The 19218-nt window shown below is 39.2% G+C and overlaps 1 protein-coding gene across 1 annotated transcript in view; it reads right to left on the bottom strand.

Moving 5' to 3' along the window:
* Window positions 1–19218, bottom strand: part of STK39 (serine/threonine kinase 39) — a 177299-nt gene that overhangs the window by 41533 nt on the left and 116548 nt on the right. Inside the window, 2 exon segments of the mRNA XM_075070137.1 lie at window positions 17941–18008; window positions 18584–18646. Coding sequence (XP_074926238.1) covers window positions 17941–18008; window positions 18584–18646 — 131 coding nt within the window.

The raw sequence follows: 19218 nt of genomic DNA, 5'->3' as shown, positions 1-19218 counted from the left end.
CCTTAGTCATTAATTTAATCTCCCTCATTATTTGTTAACAGCCCCTACTTTCTTCTAGTACTCCTCCTCCTCCTCCTCTCTAATATATCTATGAAACTCTACTCTTTGAAACACACACACACACACACCCATTTTGCAGTCCCTCGTCATGCTTATTTGGCAGCTATGTTTCTTGCTTCTTCAGAAGCACTGTAGCCAGGGGCACATTAATTATGGTAGTTTGGGGAGATTTCCCAGCTTTTTTCCTGCAGCAGAGCAGCTTACACTAAAGCACATTAACTGGAGTTAAATTTTCCAAAACTGCTTTTTTGATAGCTAATAGGCACATTAGTCATTTCCCGGTGCCAAAGTTCTACAGAGACACTTTAAATCACCCCTTACCCCTCACCAAAGCATAATGAATGACTATTTAATCATACCACACATTTTAGCAGGCATCACCCTTGCAATGTGATTTTGGTATTTAAACCCTGCACTTTATGACAGACATTTTTAAGTCCTTCATTGATTTTTTGCTTTCATTGTTATCATGTGATGCAGATGTTAAACAGCTAAGGTATCCCACTTTCTGGTTTGATAAGCACTATGCTTTCATACAGAAACCAAAGCAAGGTAGTTGCCCATTTAGCCACTAGTCTTTCTGAACCTGGCCTTTCCTCTTTTAGATGATGACCCAAAGGCCAAAATAGAATAAGTAAGTGTGCGTGTGTCTCTCTACAAAACAAAAATTCTGCTTTAAAAGCAACGACTGTGGGAAATACAACCACTGAAGCTGCAAAATGAACTTGATTGTTTGGGTGGGGCGGGGAGATCATGAGACATGAAGACAGTATAATTTCATGCACCCACATTTAAAAAAAACACATTAAGTGGTTTTACAAATAATTACCTAACTATACTCCTACTATGGTCACGTAACCATGTTCCACAGGCTAGCTACAAAGAATCTACCATTACTGACTACCATATATGGTTGAAGCTTAAGATAGGACACCATGTTTTTGCAATTGTAAGTTCAACAGATAATACATGAGAGTACATCTTTTTATTTTTTTATTTGTAAAGTGTCCATCAGCTAGATCTCTAAATGCTGATATGAATGAGACCATAGTGAAATAGGTGTCTGAAAACTAGACAGACTATAGTTCAAATCAAGTTGAGCTAGCCCGGATAGATGACAAGCAGCAAGTCTCATGGATTTCTTTTTAATATTATACCAATTTTTTTAAAAAAAAAATAAGCAGTAAAGCTATTGAAAACAAGTTGTTTTGCTTTTAGCCCACTTTCTAAAGAAAATGGATACAGTGCTTCTTATTTATCAATTTCAACTTAAAGGTTTGTGATTTCATATATTTATTGTTCTGAAATACCAGAATCTGTACAAAATGATATTTTGTACAGATACAGAAGTTTCATATGACTATTCACTGAATACTCTTCATGAGGAACACAAGCAACACTATTTTCCACAATGAGACTCCAAGACCTCCCTTTTCTGCCTCCTTCCCAAGAAAGGACAGGTTGACAAGGGCGGGGGGGGGGGGGGTCAGTTGTAGATCTATTTTTGTTGCATAACTGACACGACGGTTATTCCAGGGCTCGGCAGTTTCTGCCTGAAAAAGATGGTAAGCAGACATGCATACAAAACAAATCAAAATTTAAAGAAAAAAAAGTGGAATTTATTGTTCAGCTCAAGATCCTGGATGAATTGTTGGTTTTTGTTTATCACGCAGGCTCATCCACCCTATTCTCATCTGCCTTAAAATGATCCAGTTGTCTAAAAGCCATAGGGTGCTGTAGATGACAAACTATTCCAGACAGGAGTAACCTATCTACCTATCTTTGTAAATTTGAGAAGCAGAAAGGTTTCTCTTTCACAGTGAACGAGGAAAGTCTAGAACCCTTCATGAACCACCACCACACGGTCAAGCCTAATGTATTTCTGTTATAATGGGAGGGGGGGGAACACTAACACGGCTTCTAGAACGAGCTGTGGACGCTTCTGACATAAAGCAGCGTATACAGGGGACGTCTTGTATCTACATTACCATGTAATGCGCTGTTTGGCTACTGCTAATCTGAGCGCACCCTAAATACAGACGGGGATTCTGATTTTCGCAGGACAGGACAGCAATTAGTAACGAGAATCAGTATCGCTATTGACTCGAGCTGCCAGAATACTACACTCTCACCGCTGCACCTTGGTTTCCACTCGGTTTCTAAGCCAGGACATATACAGATACTGTTTCTTACAGGCAGCCCTGACCTGGAGGAAGGATTCCCCACACCCCCTTTGATTTTTCCACTTCCTTCTCTTGGGGTCTTTGTCATATAAAAGCCTCCGTGCACTTGAGCACTGAGCAGGAGGTCATACCAATTAGTGGGATCATATGATGGTGGAGGACACCTGCAACGGATCGGCACTGCTCTCATTGAAAGAGATAGCCTCTCTTTCTCTTGATTGGCCACGGACTTGGTACAAAAGAGCCCAGACATGAGGACCCAACATTCTTGGGTTACTAATTATGTTGGGCCCTGCTCTAGGAGGCACTATATAAATCTCCCTCTAAAATTAAGAGTTTAAAGCTCTACAACGTAGCACCACAAGGAGTCTGGGCATAGAATGAAGTAAAAAACAAACCAAACAAAAAACCAAACCACCAATTTATAAACTCCTCTTTATGAATTTTTTTCTTCTTCGGGGACCACTCAGTGGATTGCTTGCAACTAAGGGTTGTTTGCGGGGACAGCGAAAAATAATCCACATTAATTAAAAGTTGCTGAATCTGAGAGTAGGTAAACTGCATTAACAGCATCCCTGGCAGGGAATTTAATCAGATTTAAGCAGCTTTAATTCAGTTTGTTTATTCATTTTGAGAGTGACTTAATTATACCAATTAAGGACATTAATTTGAATGAGGATGTTCACAAAGAATTTAACATGGTTTAAGTAATCCACTTCAAATCCAAGTTTTAGTTATTTCATATAAACTTCTCTGGATGTCCTTATGCAGACAAGTCGTTAACCATATATCCCAGCATCTGGTGTACAGACAGAGCTGGATGGCATCATTTGGCCAATGAATCAGCCTTTCACCTTCTCTGGTCACTATCAATGGCTTAAGCCAGGACGGCAGGGATGGTGTTCCTAGCTTCTGTTTGCCAGAAGCTGGAGTGGGCGACAGGAATGGATCACCTGATTATCTGTTCTGTTCATTCCTCTGGGGCACCTGGCATTGGCCAGTGTTGAAAAGACAGGATACTGGGCTAGATGGACCTCTTAATATGACCTAGTATGGCCGTTCTTATAAAAATTGGGGCATGTCACTTACACCAATTCCATTCTTACAAAGCAGAGATATTCACCATACCAGAGCCTTGTCTAAGAATATTTATCCTAGAATTAACATCAGAACACTTCTCTAAAAGTTGAAATTCATTTATACCATCACTGATGCCGCCAACTCATTTTAAAAAAAAAACAAAACAATCCACCCAAAGCCCACAGCCTAAAAAAAGAATATCTTGTTACAATATTTGTGCAGCCTCACTGCAGTAGCTGCCATAATTAAAAATAAAGGAACACAAAAGGACCTGGCTCATTTAGATTTCTCAGAAGGCAGAAGTTTAGATCATAACTACACTGGCTGAATCAGTAATCAGAGCCATAACTATATACTGTATATCACAGAGTTATATTAATCTTTACCCCTTTCTAATTTTCATTCTAGTTCACCAGGCGAGATCTCGTTTGGCGTTCCATTAGTTTTCCCTTCCTGTTTATGCATTTGTGTTTGAAATAACCGGATAAATAAAATTAAGACAAAAATAAGAATGATTTAGAACCACAGTTCCTTTCCATGCTTTTCCCTTCAAAGAATTGGTTAACCTTGGCTCATTTCTGCATCCTTGGATGCATTTTTGTATGTTTAATATTAAAAAGTTGCAACTCCTTATTAAGTAGTAAAGCAGTTAAATATGGTTCCCTTTGTCACTTAACATGTGTGGGGTCAGCTGTATCTACCTCAGGTAAGCCTTGCATTTCAAGCAAGTTTCCCCAAGAAAGGGGGGGGAATAATTTTTTCATCTATCACTGTTCTTCCAATGGGCTGCTTCCATTCCAAGGCTACTATAATGAGTTTACTGTCCCTGTGGATGGTGATTTACTGATATAGTAGCACAAGGTCAATTTTACTGTAAGATATGTTATCGAGGTTTGATTTAATTTTGGTGTTAAAGGAAGCCTTGACAAAATGCTTATATACTTGAATAAAAATAGTACTTTAAAAAAAAAGACCAACTGAAAATGGACTGAAAAATATAGAAAAAAGTATTTTTATCTGTTCCTATTGTGTCTCTATCAAGTTGTTACAGGACTCTACTGTAGTTACTGCAACTTTAGATACAGATGGTATTTATAAACACCCTCAATATACATAAACTGGAATGAAATATTTTAATGTGTGTATAGCTGTAACTTCAGATTTTTGGAGTACTGGGATGATTACTACTACTACTTTAAGAGGGAAAACAACAGGAGGAATCCTTTGAGGTACCCTGTTTCTACTTTATTTATCCTCATTCTGTGGCCCCATGTCACATTCCAACTGGTGGAGTGGGGTTAGACATGGTGCCCTATGCACCTGCCACAGAATAGTACTTGAAAGTCATGTGCGGTGCTTCATCCTCCCATCATCAGATACAAACATTCAGGCTCCTACATGGCTGTCTGTCTAGCCTAGCTGACAGAACGCTAACGTCCTTATTCAGGAAGCACACCGAAGCCCTTGCTTAACTTCACACATGTGCTCTAATGCTTTTGTGAATCAGTGCCCTAATGTTCTTGTATTAAAAATAAGAAATTCTCCACACATGCAAACTGGTTGGAGGAAAAAACACAAAAAAAGTTTCCTGAAAAGTAGCTTCTTGAGGATTCACTCTGTGTGAACAGGACATTTTCCCATTCTGCATTGTTATCCTCTGTTTTTCAGTTACTTTTTGAAAAACAAAACAGAGAGATAGTCCCTCTGAATAGGTTTCCTATAATTCCAGGTCATTGTCGAATGCAGGGTCACTCCTGCTTTACTCAATACAATTTTTGGTATAAACAAATTGGGTGCTGACGACTTGAGCCTGCTGCCATTCAAGTCAGTGGCAAAACTTCCATCAGCTCCAATGGGACCAGGAGCTGGTTCTTTGTAAGTAAATATGGGCCTGACCCAAAGCCCATTGAAAGTACTGGGAGTTTTCCCACCTATTTCAACAGGCTTTGAATCGGGCCATACAGGCATACTTGTAAGTTCCTCTGCCCTACAAACACTAGGTACCTGCTATTCTAGGAGAACATTTGATTTTAGCCTGCAGTTTTAGGAATCCTCAGAGTCTGAAGGGTTTTTAAAAATGAAAATAGAATATTTAGTATTGGTTTCTGGCACTGGTCCCAGGCCAGACCTTCCTTTCTTCAATATAAATATTCTACTAAGTTTTCTGATCATATATTGCCAAGAGAAAGTATAATCAAGCTAGGCAATCACAGAACGAGAGAGTTGTGTTTTAGAAGCATTCCGGAATACAAGGGCAGAAAACGTTTTTCATTTCAGAACAGATATCTCGGAAGTGCCTGAAGGCTGGAGAAAGTGTTTTAATTAATCATTGTGTACATTTTATACCATTGCTCCATAGCTAAAACGAAAATTTACTTTTTCCTCCTTACTGAAGCATAGGCTATTTTTCATGGAGCAAAATGGCAAGTTTTAAGGGGCAATATGAAATGTAATTAAACACATTTTATGGTCTGTACATACCAAATATGCTTTAGAAAGGCACAATAAATAGTTCAGTTCATATCTTAATGAAGCACTTTCATTCATTTCCTACATTGCTGGAGCTTGTTTTTGGAAGTTTTTAATTTCTCTATGGATTGTTCCTGCTGCCAGTCTCCATACAAACCTATTTTTTCACACCTGCTGCAAAAGCTACAGCCACTGGGAGCTCATTGTACCGATTAATTAAATGATGATGGTAGCAATCCAAAGTGCTAGGTAGCCACCAATGGACAACAACTTGCCAGGTGAAGAGTAAATTTAAGACAACCCCTCCACAGCTGACCAACCCCAGTCTCAAATGAAACATCAGTATGTTAGGCTTTATAAAAAAGGATTACATCAGTCATAGGCATAAGATGAGAATCATTCCAATGAATGGGGTATAGGAATGAGATTTATGATTTAGCTCATAAATTGCTGAGATTGCATTCACTAATGCCTCAAATGCTCATTGGTATGTGATAAATATACACAGATTTAGGCTGATGATGAGCTGTAATACACTAAAACCAGAGCAGGCCTGCAAAACAGTGTTTGCAATTCCCACACCCACCTAAACAACCTCAAACCAAATCCTGTCCTTTATCCACCACTTTGCACAGAGACAGTCCCAAATTAGCTGACTCATTCTAAGGTGTGCGTGCATGTGAGTGAGTGAAAAAAGGCTCCTACTGCACATGTGAAGCCAAGCTGCTTGTTTAACATCAAGGCTATCTTGACAATGAAAAATGCTAGAAATGCACTTTTAGTTCTTAAGGTGCTGCAGGTGGTGACTCTTAAACCAAAGAGCCTTTACAAGGATGGGGATATGAGTAGCAAGATAGTAAGGAGACAGAATGAGAGAAAAAAAGTCTATTTTTCCTTACTGGTCACTATGTCCTGTTAAGTCATGGACCGGCAGGTTGCAAAATGGACAGGCTGTTTACTTGTTATTTCCTTTCTTGAATGGACGGCTCCATCAGTCTGACCCAGCCTGCATGGATCTCCCTGGGAATTCAGTTCTTTGGCTAGTGAGAGGAGCATAGGCTATGTACCTCATTACATTCAAAAGCAATATTCAGTTAAAGCTTCACTTATATGCTATCTGCAGATTTCTATATTTCTCTCAGTGTTTGTATCCATTTCTCTACAACATTTTCTTTCCTACAGGACAGCATATAAGTGGTTTTTAGAAGTTATTCTTGGAGTGTAGTAACAAAGAAAAGCAATGGTAAAAATATAATTGTAATATTTACTCAGAACATGTCAGTCTACAGGACCTTAGTTTAAAATTTGCTTTAAAAATATTTCATTAGTGAGTTGATGAAGATTATAAAAATCACATCTCTAAAAAATCCTTGCATAGATTTTTAGATGCACAATCATCTTTAGCCTTAAATGCTTGGATCTTCAGACATATGGTTTTTTAAATAAATTCTTCAAAAGACCACCCTTATCTAAAATACACATTTTAATTACTATAGTAAAAAACAAACAAACAAACAAACAAACAAAAACTTACTTCCAAAGTCTTCCTGTCCTTTCTGTCCATCCATTTCTCCTTCACCCCCAACAACTCCCCCACTGAAGGAAGCAACAGCCCTTTGCTTGGAGATAGCTGGACAAAGAGTTTCCCTTTCTTTACTTCTGACTATCTGATGAACTAGTTTTAAGCAAAATCGGTACCTTAGTAAGATATAAAATCCTTTGTTATGCCTAAAATCTTTGGAAACATATTTTAAAGTTGATGAAATTTCATAAACATGTGTATTGTTATGGAGATCACACACAATAAATTAGTGTTCCCTTTTTCTAAAAGCAATGAACATTGTTATGAACACACTAAACCTCTGTGACTGATTAATTTAAAATAATGTCTGTTTCAGTGAGTTAAATATGTAGTAATCTGGAATGATTACTTTATGAAGGCTTTAGAATACATTTAAAATACTGATTAAGAAAATGTAAAACAGAAGAGCTGCACCATGTATTCCATAATATTTAATATTGTATTCATCAAGACAGCTGACTCACCCTTACTACAAAGTTTTTGCAAATAAACGCCTGACAAACTTCAGAGCATATCAAAAAACCTGTAACTGACATTTTTTATTCCCAAGTTTAGTGCTTTTAATTAGGTACCTTCTGCATGTCCATTCTGTGTGAGGGAGAGGGTCCAGGAATCTCTGCAAAGGTGGCAGCGGTACTGCTAGTGGGGAACAGCCGTGCCCCCCGCTCCTCTTGCCCAGGCTGCGGCCTGGCGCCTCCCTGTGGAGCTCCTGCAGGCTGCAGCAGATGCATGTGGGCAGAGGCCCCAGTGCGCTCCCCAGCTCCACCCTCGCCACACTCGGGCTCTGCGGCTCCTGGGCACGTGAGCTGCTGCCGGGGTGCGGGGCCCTGAGCCTGCTCGGGGAGAGGCAGCGGCAGCTCACACTCCTGGGAGCCGCAGAGCCCGAGTGTGGTGATGGGGGGGTTTGGGGAGGGGTGCACGGGGGCCTCTGCCCACATGAATCTGCTGCAGGAGCCCCCAGAAGGCAGCTCCTCCCTGCAGAGCTGCTGCAGCAGCCCAAGTCTGGCAAAGCCAGTGAGTGGACTTGGGTGGGGTGGGGAAGGCTCATGGTGGTGCTGTGCACCCTCCAGGGGAGTTCAGGGGGCAGGGATGGGGGAACCTGGTCTGGGGAGCAGCCCCTGGGCATGGCTGGCCCCGGGGGTCTATAAAGGCTCATTGGGAGTTGCCCCTCAATGAACCGATGTACAGGGGAGGGGCACAAGGTGGAAATTTTGCCTAGAGCGCAAAATATCCTTGCACCGGCCCTGCCCCAGGGGGTAACTTATGATTCTGTCAACAAGTTAACTAACCTCCCCAGCCCCCTGTGAAGTATCTGTATGAAAGGGATTTGTCTCTCTGTGATAAAATACACCATGAAGGAATAGCTCAATGCACCCAGTTGAAGGAGTCAAATCCACATTAGCTGTATGACTTAACTAAGGTGAGACATTGCATCTTCTAGACTAACAAAGGGGAACAAGAGCACGAAGTTCAGATTCAACATTTAAAGCCGTTCTGGGCTTCTGTATACCTTGCACAAAAGAGACAACATATCAGCATACTGACATATTCCCCAAGTACAGAACTGTGAAGTGACCAAGCTACCTAAAGAAACACTACAATTCTTCAGAAGGAGAGTGGGATTAGTCCATTACAAAAAGGTTGGTTCTGGACAGTGATTTCATTTATTCAATCAAAGCAAAAGCCTTGTGGCAAGTTCTAAGAAGGAACATGCATTTCTTGAGGAGAAATTCCTTTAGTGTGCAAAAGGGGCTTTTGAAGAGGCCTAAAAGATACTTTAGGCTTAGGCAGGAGCAAAACATGCTTGTTAAAATTCCAGACAACTTATGTTGCTTTATCAAACCTTTCCTGAATGTGCGTGCCCCTTTAAATGGGAAGCTAAATTTTTCACCTCTGATGTTGTATCAACATGCTAAGATAACAACCAAAGAGTTGATTTGAGTTGAATCTAGTTGAACTGGAATAGAATAAGTTGCTAGCTTTCCCAACTGACCCCTTTGTCAAAAACATGATACTGTCTGATTAGCATCTGTCTAATGTTGATGGGTATGACTTGACTAGCTGATCAAGCAGAGACTGAAGTATTCTAGTCACTGTCCAGTTTTAAAGCTTTCAAGCATTGAGAGTTGTATACATGACTTTTACCATTCAATGTCTCCAGGGCACTGGAAACCAAGAACTGAAATCTTTCTCAAAAACATAGTAACCAGGTGTGCCTGCATTTGATAAACAGGACAAATCCTCAGACACACCTTACAAAAAAGGACTGGAATGGAAAAGTGATTTAAATGCCAAGGGCTTGTCTACACTGGCAAGTTTCTGCACAGTATAGCAACTTTTTGTCCTCAAACTGCAGACATGTCCACACTGCCAAGCCACTTTGTGCACAGAAGCTCCTCAGTTGCAGTACTGCAAGAAAAACCACCTCAAAGAGAGTCATAAGGCTATTTGTGCAGAGTAGGGTTACCAGATAGCAATGGTGAAAAAACAGGATAGGGGATGGGAGGTAATAGGCACCTATATAAGAAAAAGTCCCATAAAACTTGACTGTCCCTTTAAGAACCAGACATCTGATCACCCTAGCAGAGAGGCTCCAGTGCTCCATTGCCAGTGTAGACACTGGATTGCTTTCCCCGCTGTAATTGGCCTGCGGAGCAGTCCCATAATGCCTCAAGTGACCGCTCTGCTCATTGTTTTGAACTTGTCTGCCCTGGAGACATGTGCCCCTCCCATTTCAAAGCACCATTTCTGACAGCCATTGTGTGTTGTGCTGATCTGCTCTCAAGGAGGGAGGCAGGGGCTGATGTTGGGGTTTCTCCCTCCCCTTGCCTCAGGACTGGGTGCTTCCTGCCGCTATCTGAACTTACAAGACAACATGCTGACACACTGTCCCCCCTCCCACCTCCATACACACACATACAATCCCTGTCACACACTCTCCCTCCCTCACTTCAGATGAAAAGCAGCTGGCAATGTAGTAGGATGCCCATGGAACAATGGGATTGGGAAACCTGCATCATGTGACACTGTGCCTGCCCCATGAGGCATCGCAAACCCTTCCCAAAGCACCAGGTGGCCAGTTGCACAGTGGGATAGCTACCACAATGCACTGCTGTCTTTGCCATTGCAAGAGCTGCTAATGTGGATGCGCTTTTGCATCACAAGGAGCACAGTGTGGACACGCAACAGCGATTTAAGTTCAGTGTTTTAATAAAAGTGGTATAACTTGTGGTGCAGAAGCTTGCCAGTGTAGACATACTGTAAGAGAACCAGACCTTCCCACCCCCCTACACATTATCAAACACTATACTGCCAAGAAAGATAGGGGAAGAGTTACTTGGGTACCGTTAACTCAGTTTCCTCTAATGACTGAAGCTACATAAATGGTGTACTTTACCAGTAGTGATAAAATATTAAAGAAGTATTGAGTCTGATATTAAGTGGTTTGAGTCCATGAATAAAGGTTACCACAAAGGTATTGTACATCTCTGTCTAAGAATCAGGACCTATTTTTAACTTGAGCACAAAAACTTGCTGAGTCACCACTAGTTGAGCACTCTTAACTTTAAAGAGAATGGCTTTCTGACTGCAGATTCAATAGCTACTGATCTAGGAGACCTATACTCAGGAAACCTGCTGTGTTTTGAAGGCCTCAGGACCCGAACTGAAGCTGGTGGAATAGCCTGCACTAGAATAGCCTGCAGGTAAGCCAACTACCTTTAGTTGGGGATAATTAGTTGGCTATGAACCATTTATCCAGAGGCTAGCTACATGTTGTACGATCTAAATTTTAACCTACTGCAGACACTTGTGTTCGAGATGCACCCTATGACAAGTCTTGCTAGCACAGAAGACAGTTAATTCACACACAGAGAATTTCATAGTTTTGTACATAATCTTCCACAGAAAAATACGTTCTACAGACAACCCTTACAGTAAAGCAAGAGGATTTGCATTTTAACTTAATCTTAAAGGACCACCTTTGAACTGTATATCTGATCAACGACATTATGGCACTTATTGTAGGATATCTAGTATTATTTACTCCTTGGACTTTTTTCCAAGCTATAGAAGAGGAAGATTCTTCGGAAGCTGAAAAGCAGATACATTCTTTAGAAAAGATCAAATCACATATTATTATAACCATTATAAAACTGTTTATTTTACTCTAGGAAATGGACTTTTAGTTTAGTAAAAATGATAATTCACAATATTTATGGATAAATAAGTGCAAACAGTTCTTATTTTTTAACATTATCTCCACATTCAGCTTTCTAAATAAAATATGCAGTTATACAACAAAACTACTCCATTTGCAAGTGCAAGTGGAAAGGACTTACCCCTCTTATCTTTCCACAGGATTAATTCATCTGGTTCACAAGAACTACCAATATATTGAATTAGTCTTGGGACAGTGTCAGTTAATCCTTTATTCCTTATATCCTACCAAGATCATTGCTGTGTGGCCAGAATACTATACAGACCCTTTCAAAATCCACCCACAGTATGTGTATCAAGGACCTCCTGCAGTCTGGGAGGGTCATCATTCCTTTTTTCCTGCTCTTTAAAACTGGAGGAAAACCATCATATTTTAGCCTTCTGTGGCGAGGAAGTAATGTATGTTTCCATGTAGTTACTCATAATGATGGCTTTGAGGACACTTGAATTATGAGTTATTTTCTCATGACAAGAGGGTACCAAAGAAACACTAATGATTGTAGGTAAGGGAGAAACATATTAACATGTAAGTAGTTTGAAATTCTAATGCTCTCAAATAGGTGTAGCTATACTGCACACAAAGTATAGACAATCTTTAATTTTCAGGCCATTGAATAATGCTGATAATGTAGTCTCTTGAACGGAATTTGACTTTACAAATACCATCGGTATACAGTAAATATTTAATATCAAAGGATTTCAAAGCAATTTGATAAGTTATATACAGGGATTACTTTAAATCGAAGCCTCAGGGGTGACATGCACTAGCTATTTTACAGTGGATAGCAATATCATACAACAATCTTTCTAGGGGCAGGAAATGAAAAACTAAAACTGCAATAGAGAATCTAACTAGACAGAACGTAATTACTTAAGACTCAGTAATGCTACCCTTGCTCACACTGAGAAGCATCTTCCTCCACAGTAATCCCATTGACAAGACTACTCACTAAATACAAGTTAAGGATGGTAAAAATCAGCTACTCAGATTGAAGCTCACCAGACCAGCAGAGCTCAATACTCAGATTCTTATAACAAGTTCCAGGGAATTTTTAATGATGGCTATTTGAGTATTTGTATAGCTTATCCAAGAGGCAGCATCTCTAGCAACAAATAGTACGCCCCAACCCAGAAGACTGAAAATCATCAATCTGGGATATGTCCAATAAACTACTGACCCAGCTAAACCTTCTTTAGCTTGTGAAATCCAGCAGGACTATCACAAAGCAGCATGGCTTTGAGACATTTGGCCTAGAAAGGAACCAACAGACACCCTAATATGAATTTTCTTTTGTGAGAATCAATCTGGGATGTAGCTCTGCACTTTTATTCTGTTGTGGTCACTAACAGCAAGTAAAAGTTATTTCTGTGTGACCCTCCACTGCTTATTTCAGCATAGGTCTGAAAGAAACTCCCTCTGCAGCTCTGTTTGCTGGAGACCAAGTGGTGACTAGTCTACACAAATATTTTGGACAGTCTTGCAATCATAGACTACAGCTAATTAATTCCTGTGTGTATTCTGCTGGTAAATATTTGCATTTTTTTCCAGCAAGTTCTAAGGATTTTTTAATTTTTCAAAGGTACTTGCTGCAAACTACTAATGACACACACAAAGTCATTTTGTTTTGAACCTTGTGAATGTCCTCTAGTGGGCTTAATACCAGGAGTGCCTGAAGAGAGAACTTTCATTTTAAGAAGAGTTTTCAACATTTTGGATTAAGAAACATGTTTTAAAAGTTCTCAGTTCTGCCACTCAGAGCTCAGTTCACAAAGCTTATTTGAATATATGTTTTCTTTTAAAGGTTTAGGACAGTAGCATGTGGCATATTAGGAGAATGTGTTTCTTTATAATATACTCTAGGTGGTAGCTACTCCATGCTAACGCTGGCTCTCACCTTTACGGATCATTCTAACAATTCCAACAAAAATTCTCTGAGATATTCAAATCTGTATTGGCCATAAAAAGATTTAATGAGCATCTCAGCAGGAAATATTAAATGAGTTTAAAAAAAAAAAAAATCAGCAGAGGCGGCAGATAAAGGCAGAAACCCTAAGGAGCATTTTCGTTGCATACCATTTTGTAATCCCATCTGAATGTAGCATGTTGCAAAGCAAACTACTGACCAAAGTCACCTTATGTGCAGAAGCCAAGTGCTTTTTTCCACCACTCTGAATGCAGAGGTGATGGAAGCAACAGTGAGATATACTTAGTACAATATTATGCATATTGACTACATCATGCAGAGTTTTTATTAGCTGCAACTGTAGGACTGAAGAATTAGTGTACTTGTCCACTACGGAATTAAAAAATTGACATAATATATGTTAATTATAACATAAGTAGACACACAGTTCTGGCCCAGAAGCAGCTTTTTCTATACATAGAAATGTAACAACTTTAAGGTCCATTATCTCAGGCTGCTAGTAGAAAGGAGAGTCTTATACCACCGAAGGCTGAGGGAAAGTTCCCCCCTTCCAGTGTGACCCTGAACTTGCTTGTAGTGATGCAGGGCCCCAGCTAAGTGAAGTCATTTTTAAACATTTTGATGTTCTCTCTGAGCTCTGTTCAGTTGGGGTCCAAGTAACAAAAAGCACTTGGTTTCACAGATAGACTGACAAGAAGTAGATCTAAAGATTAAAACCTCTTCCCCAAAATAGTTTTTCTGTAACATGTGATAAAGGAACACTTCATGGTATGGTCTGAGGGTTTTATTAGCACTACTTTGGGATGACCTGCCACCCTCTCCACCTCCAGAATATTCAGAGACCCAGGTCCAGGTATCCAAATAAAACTGTATACTTTATAAGCAATTATTATTATAAAATATTAAACTATAAACAGATTATAAATATATGCCCAGTGAAGCCTGAACCTCCTTTTACATGTAAAGAACTTGCAATTTCTCCAGCTCAAATTCTGCTCAAGCGAACGTGCCTACAGTCACACTTCAAATCAACAACAGAATAGAGAACAGAACCCAGGTGTCTGTTTCCCAGTCCCTTCGCCACCAGACCACAGCAGCCACTATTAGCATACCTATAACGAGATTAAAAGCAAAGCGCACAATTTAATTTAAAAAAAACAGAGTATACTGCAGGACCAATGAGCCTAGCCACTGATGTTCTACAAACACCCAAGATAGACTAGACAGGTTTTAGAACTGGTTGAAAGTCTGGCTAATAAAATTTTATTTAAAAGAAAAAAAAATCAGTATTTTTAACTAGCTCTATTAGATTGATTCTTATTTACTAAATTAACTCATCTATAATTTAGCAAAGACCCAAAACACACTACCACATGGTGTGTGTAACAAAGCCTCATTCCCCATAGGTAATGCAGCTCTTGCCATGTCCAAACTGGCCCATACCCACTTTCCTTTTTGGCCTCATTAGTGAAGAGGAAATGCAACTCCTTTGCCTTTGATTGAAAGTTCAAGTAGTTCTCATTCCTACTTCGCCTGCCCTCCAGTCAAAAGTCAATCTTCACAATGGAGGATTAGCCAGAGGTTGTCCCAATTTAAAAAGTCTACACAACCCACAGCAGGCATCTTAACAGGGGCAACGATTATTTTGTATAGGCCATAAATAAAGACAAAGTTCCTAGCTATTATAAGCCTAAGTTTAGTTAAGAAAATTAACTAAGCAAAATGAAAAATGTTAGAAGCTTCATTTCAGTCAGTTGCTAACAGCCAGTTGTCTGTCAGTGCCTCAGAAAAAAAGGCTCTTTGTCAAGACATAAGAAGTCTATTTGCATTTATGGATCTTTCTGCTTTATAGAAAACAAGATTCTTTATTCCCCTCCCCTGCCAAGGAACTATTTACACCTACCACGTACTTGTAGCCAAAGAGTCCAGTTACCTATTATGGACCTCCAGCAAACTTGACTCATGAGTCAATATTTGCATGAGCAAGAACTAGTCACATAAATAAGGTTTTGAAATATCAGATCCTAGATCATTTTTAAAAGCCAGTTTGTAAATCTGCCTCATCCTTCCAGGGGTGGCTCTAGCTTTTGTGCTGCCCCAAGCAGGGCAATCAGGCAGCCTTCGGCAGCTTGCCTGCAGGAGGTGCCAGGTCCCGCAGATTCAGTCACTTGCCTGCGGGAGGTCCGCCAGTCCTGCGGCTTCAGTGTACCCGCTGCCGAATTGCCGCCGAAGCCAAGGGACCAGCAGACCTCCCACAGGCAAGCTGCCGAAGGCAGCCTGATTGCTGCCCTCGCAGGGACTGGCAGGGCACCTCCCCTGCGGCTTGCTGCCACAGGCACATGCTTGGAGCGCTGGTGCCTGGAGTCGCCGCTGCATCCTTCACCAGAACCCCAAGAGATATAGAAAACAAATGATAACCTCCTACATCTCATCATTTTAGAAGGGGTTTTGTCTGTTGTCAGCCACCCCTTCATCCTCCTGTCCCACCCCAAGCACAAAGTAACTCTTTTGGCAATACCCAACTGTGAATATTTAGCAAGATAAACCTTATAAGCAGCTATCACAAAACTTACTCATACAGAAATGACATTAAGATTTAGAAATATATTACATAAATTATAATTCTATTATAGACTGTTTCTATTGAAAAAACCACACACACACACACCAAAAATCCAAAACAGAATTCCTCTCTTCCACTAAATCTCAGTATTTATGTTCAGAAATTAACCTCCTCACACATTCTACCTTACTGCTTCTCAAAGCTTGATTCAGTGTGAGTGATTCTGAAAAAAAAAAAAAAAAACCTAAGGGCCCATTTTTTGTTAATCTAGTAAAAAGCAGACAATTTCTTGCTTTGCTTTTAAAATATAATCTACACAAAAGAATTCTTGAATGCATTTGTATTCTATTTTGTTGATATGAAAGTAAAATCAAAGGGATTTTCATTGCACATTCCAACACACGTCCCCCAGCTAGTATTTCCAACTGCATCTGTTTTGTGGATAATTTTTTTTAATTTTATTTTATTATTATTCTTAGAACATTAGTCACCATCTTCCCTAGGTGCAATATTGAAGGTTCGGTGTTTCAAGTAACTACCCCAATTGGTCAATAAATCATTATGGGAATTTCACCCAGAGTCCCCAGTAATGATCATGATCACATTGCGTTACACACTATACAAATACGTAGGAAGATACTTATGATCTAAGTGGAGATAAGATGAAAATGAGTATGAAATAGTCGAGGGGCAGATGGAAAAGTGAAGGGTAACAATGTTACATAGCGTGACTGCTGCACAACTTGATTCCAAATCACTTTAAAGACTTTTTTAAACAAAGTCACTTATCCCCGACTCCCACACAACGCAGCCATTGTTGATTAGGCAATCTCTTGTAGATGTCACAAGAGGAGGAGGATGGCTTTCTGGATTTAACATAGTATATTTAGCTTTCTGGATTCATCATGCAGATATTTTACTGATTTCCAATAAAGGAGTTTTAAATGTTTATTGCCTTCAGGAAAATCACATGCTGTACTTTATACATAGCTGTTTTGTTTCTGGCTTCAAGTCGACAACTATTAAAAAACATTTGTCTATAAAAAGGCCATTTGTACTCCCTTCATATATATTTGTGTTAATTAAGTATAATGTCATAATACCCTTCCCCCCCGTCAATGCCTGTGGAAGAGATTATCACTTCGTTATCTGCATGAGCAGAAGGATGACAAGTTTTGAAGTTGTGTTCCCCTGTAAATTACTTTAAATAAATTAGCCATTTAAGGAGAAACTCTATGAAAAATACATAGAAAGCTAACCACCTTTTTCTGAAAAAATAGTTCTCTCCAAGAATAATGCTTGACACTTAACAAGCAATTTTATAATAAGCTGTAAACTGTTTTTATTAAAATATAAACTGACTTTCTTCTATTAAATAAAAACTATGAAGTCAGACATCACATTTGTCTCCATTTTCTAAAAGACTGAATGTTCTTTCAAAAGATCTCTGTCATTTCTCCACAGTAGTTGATCAATCTGCTAGTGAAAAATGTTTTGAGCAGGTAACTTGTAATACAGCCATGGTTTATTTCTGTCAGAGGCTGACTGCTGAAGTGTGAAAGAAACTCATTAAAAATCACGGACTGTGATCCTGCATTGCAAGGAAAAAAAGGAAATACTTAATGAAGGGTATACGTAGCCTAAAGCCACATTCATATTCTGCTTTTCATTTTCCTCTATTTTAGTAAGCAATTAAAAGACACCAATTAGACATGGGAGCACAATTCATACTGGTCATACTGGGAGATTAGAGAGATTAATGTTTTTATTTTATGCTAATATTATGGAAGTTTAATGAGGGAGATCAGGAACAACAGTCGACAAAAAAGGAAAGCTAAAATAAATAGATGAATCCTTTACCTTAATCTTAGAACAAGATTCACTGCATGTGGAACTTCAGTATATTCATTACTAACAGTAGGCAGGGACTATTAAAGAAAAAAGCAGCATGTAAGTTACAATGGATGCCAGACAGAAACGTTAAGTAATTTCCCTGTTATAGGTTTGATGCAAGCATAAAATAATATTTAACATGTACCCTGGCTCTTAAGCACCTTTTATAGGCTTTATTAAAGTGCTAGGTCTAAAATGCAAGTGAAACCTGCAGAACAGTCTGTGTATTAATAGATTACAGAACCACAAATCATGGAGCTTAAATTAGGGCACTGGATTTTTCTCCATTCAGCATCAAATTCTGATAATCTATTAAGAAATAATTATGGAGTTAGAATACTGGGCCGATCCTCAGTTGTTTTCACACAGCACTAAGTTTCTAGTCAAATCTAGTTTCTAGCTGTAGGTGGAGAATTAAGAGTCTACCATGATTGACCTTACCAGCTTTGACAAATCTTTATATTGGAATCCATGTTCGTTATTTCTTCCATTTTTCTGTTCCATCTTCATGTTATCCCTTTTCCTTCACCCCTACTATATAAGAATTTGTACTTCCCTGAAATCTCCAAAAAATTTATAAAACCCTATAAACTATAACAATTGACAGTACCTGAAGGTCTTGCATAGATAGATTCTGGATCTGTTCTGCGATATTAGTGGCATTCATGGAAATCTGTTAAAATATTATGATGAAATCTTTATGAAAAGCGATTTTTAAAAAAATCCACACACCACCAAAACAGTTTTTTGAAAGCTTGTTTTTGGACAATGATGCCAGTTAAGGCATACTTATTAAGAAAAAAGAGACGCCACCCATTTGAGATTCATAAAAGGAGTCATTTTAACATGCCAATTTAAATACTGTATGGGCACAAATTTAGCATTTACTGAAATTAAAGAATCCTTGGTCAGAAAGAGTTAAAAAAAGAATGCTCTAGATTAACTAATTTGTGTCTATAGTAAGACTACAAACTTTTTACATGGTGTTTCTACATCTGCTATAGATACACCATTCAAAATGATAGTCTTCATGGGGATGGGAAACCCTGACAGGCACACAACACCAATGACATGTTCCACGTATTTTGCACATCTTACTCTGACCTCTGATCCAAGGCAATATCCTACAGCATTTAGAGATGTACAGAGATTAACAGAAGCATAAGAACATTCCCTCCACATTTCTAACCTAAACAGTAACCAATCCCTAACTAGCAAGGAAACTTTATAAAACCCCACTACTCT

This window comes from Chelonoidis abingdonii, chromosome 10 (genome assembly GCF_003597395.2).
Source record: "Chelonoidis abingdonii isolate Lonesome George chromosome 10, CheloAbing_2.0, whole genome shotgun sequence".
In the NCBI taxonomy this organism is placed as follows: domain Eukaryota; kingdom Metazoa; phylum Chordata; order Testudines; family Testudinidae; genus Chelonoidis; species Chelonoidis abingdonii.
This window is presented reverse-complemented; position numbering and strand designations above follow the sequence as displayed.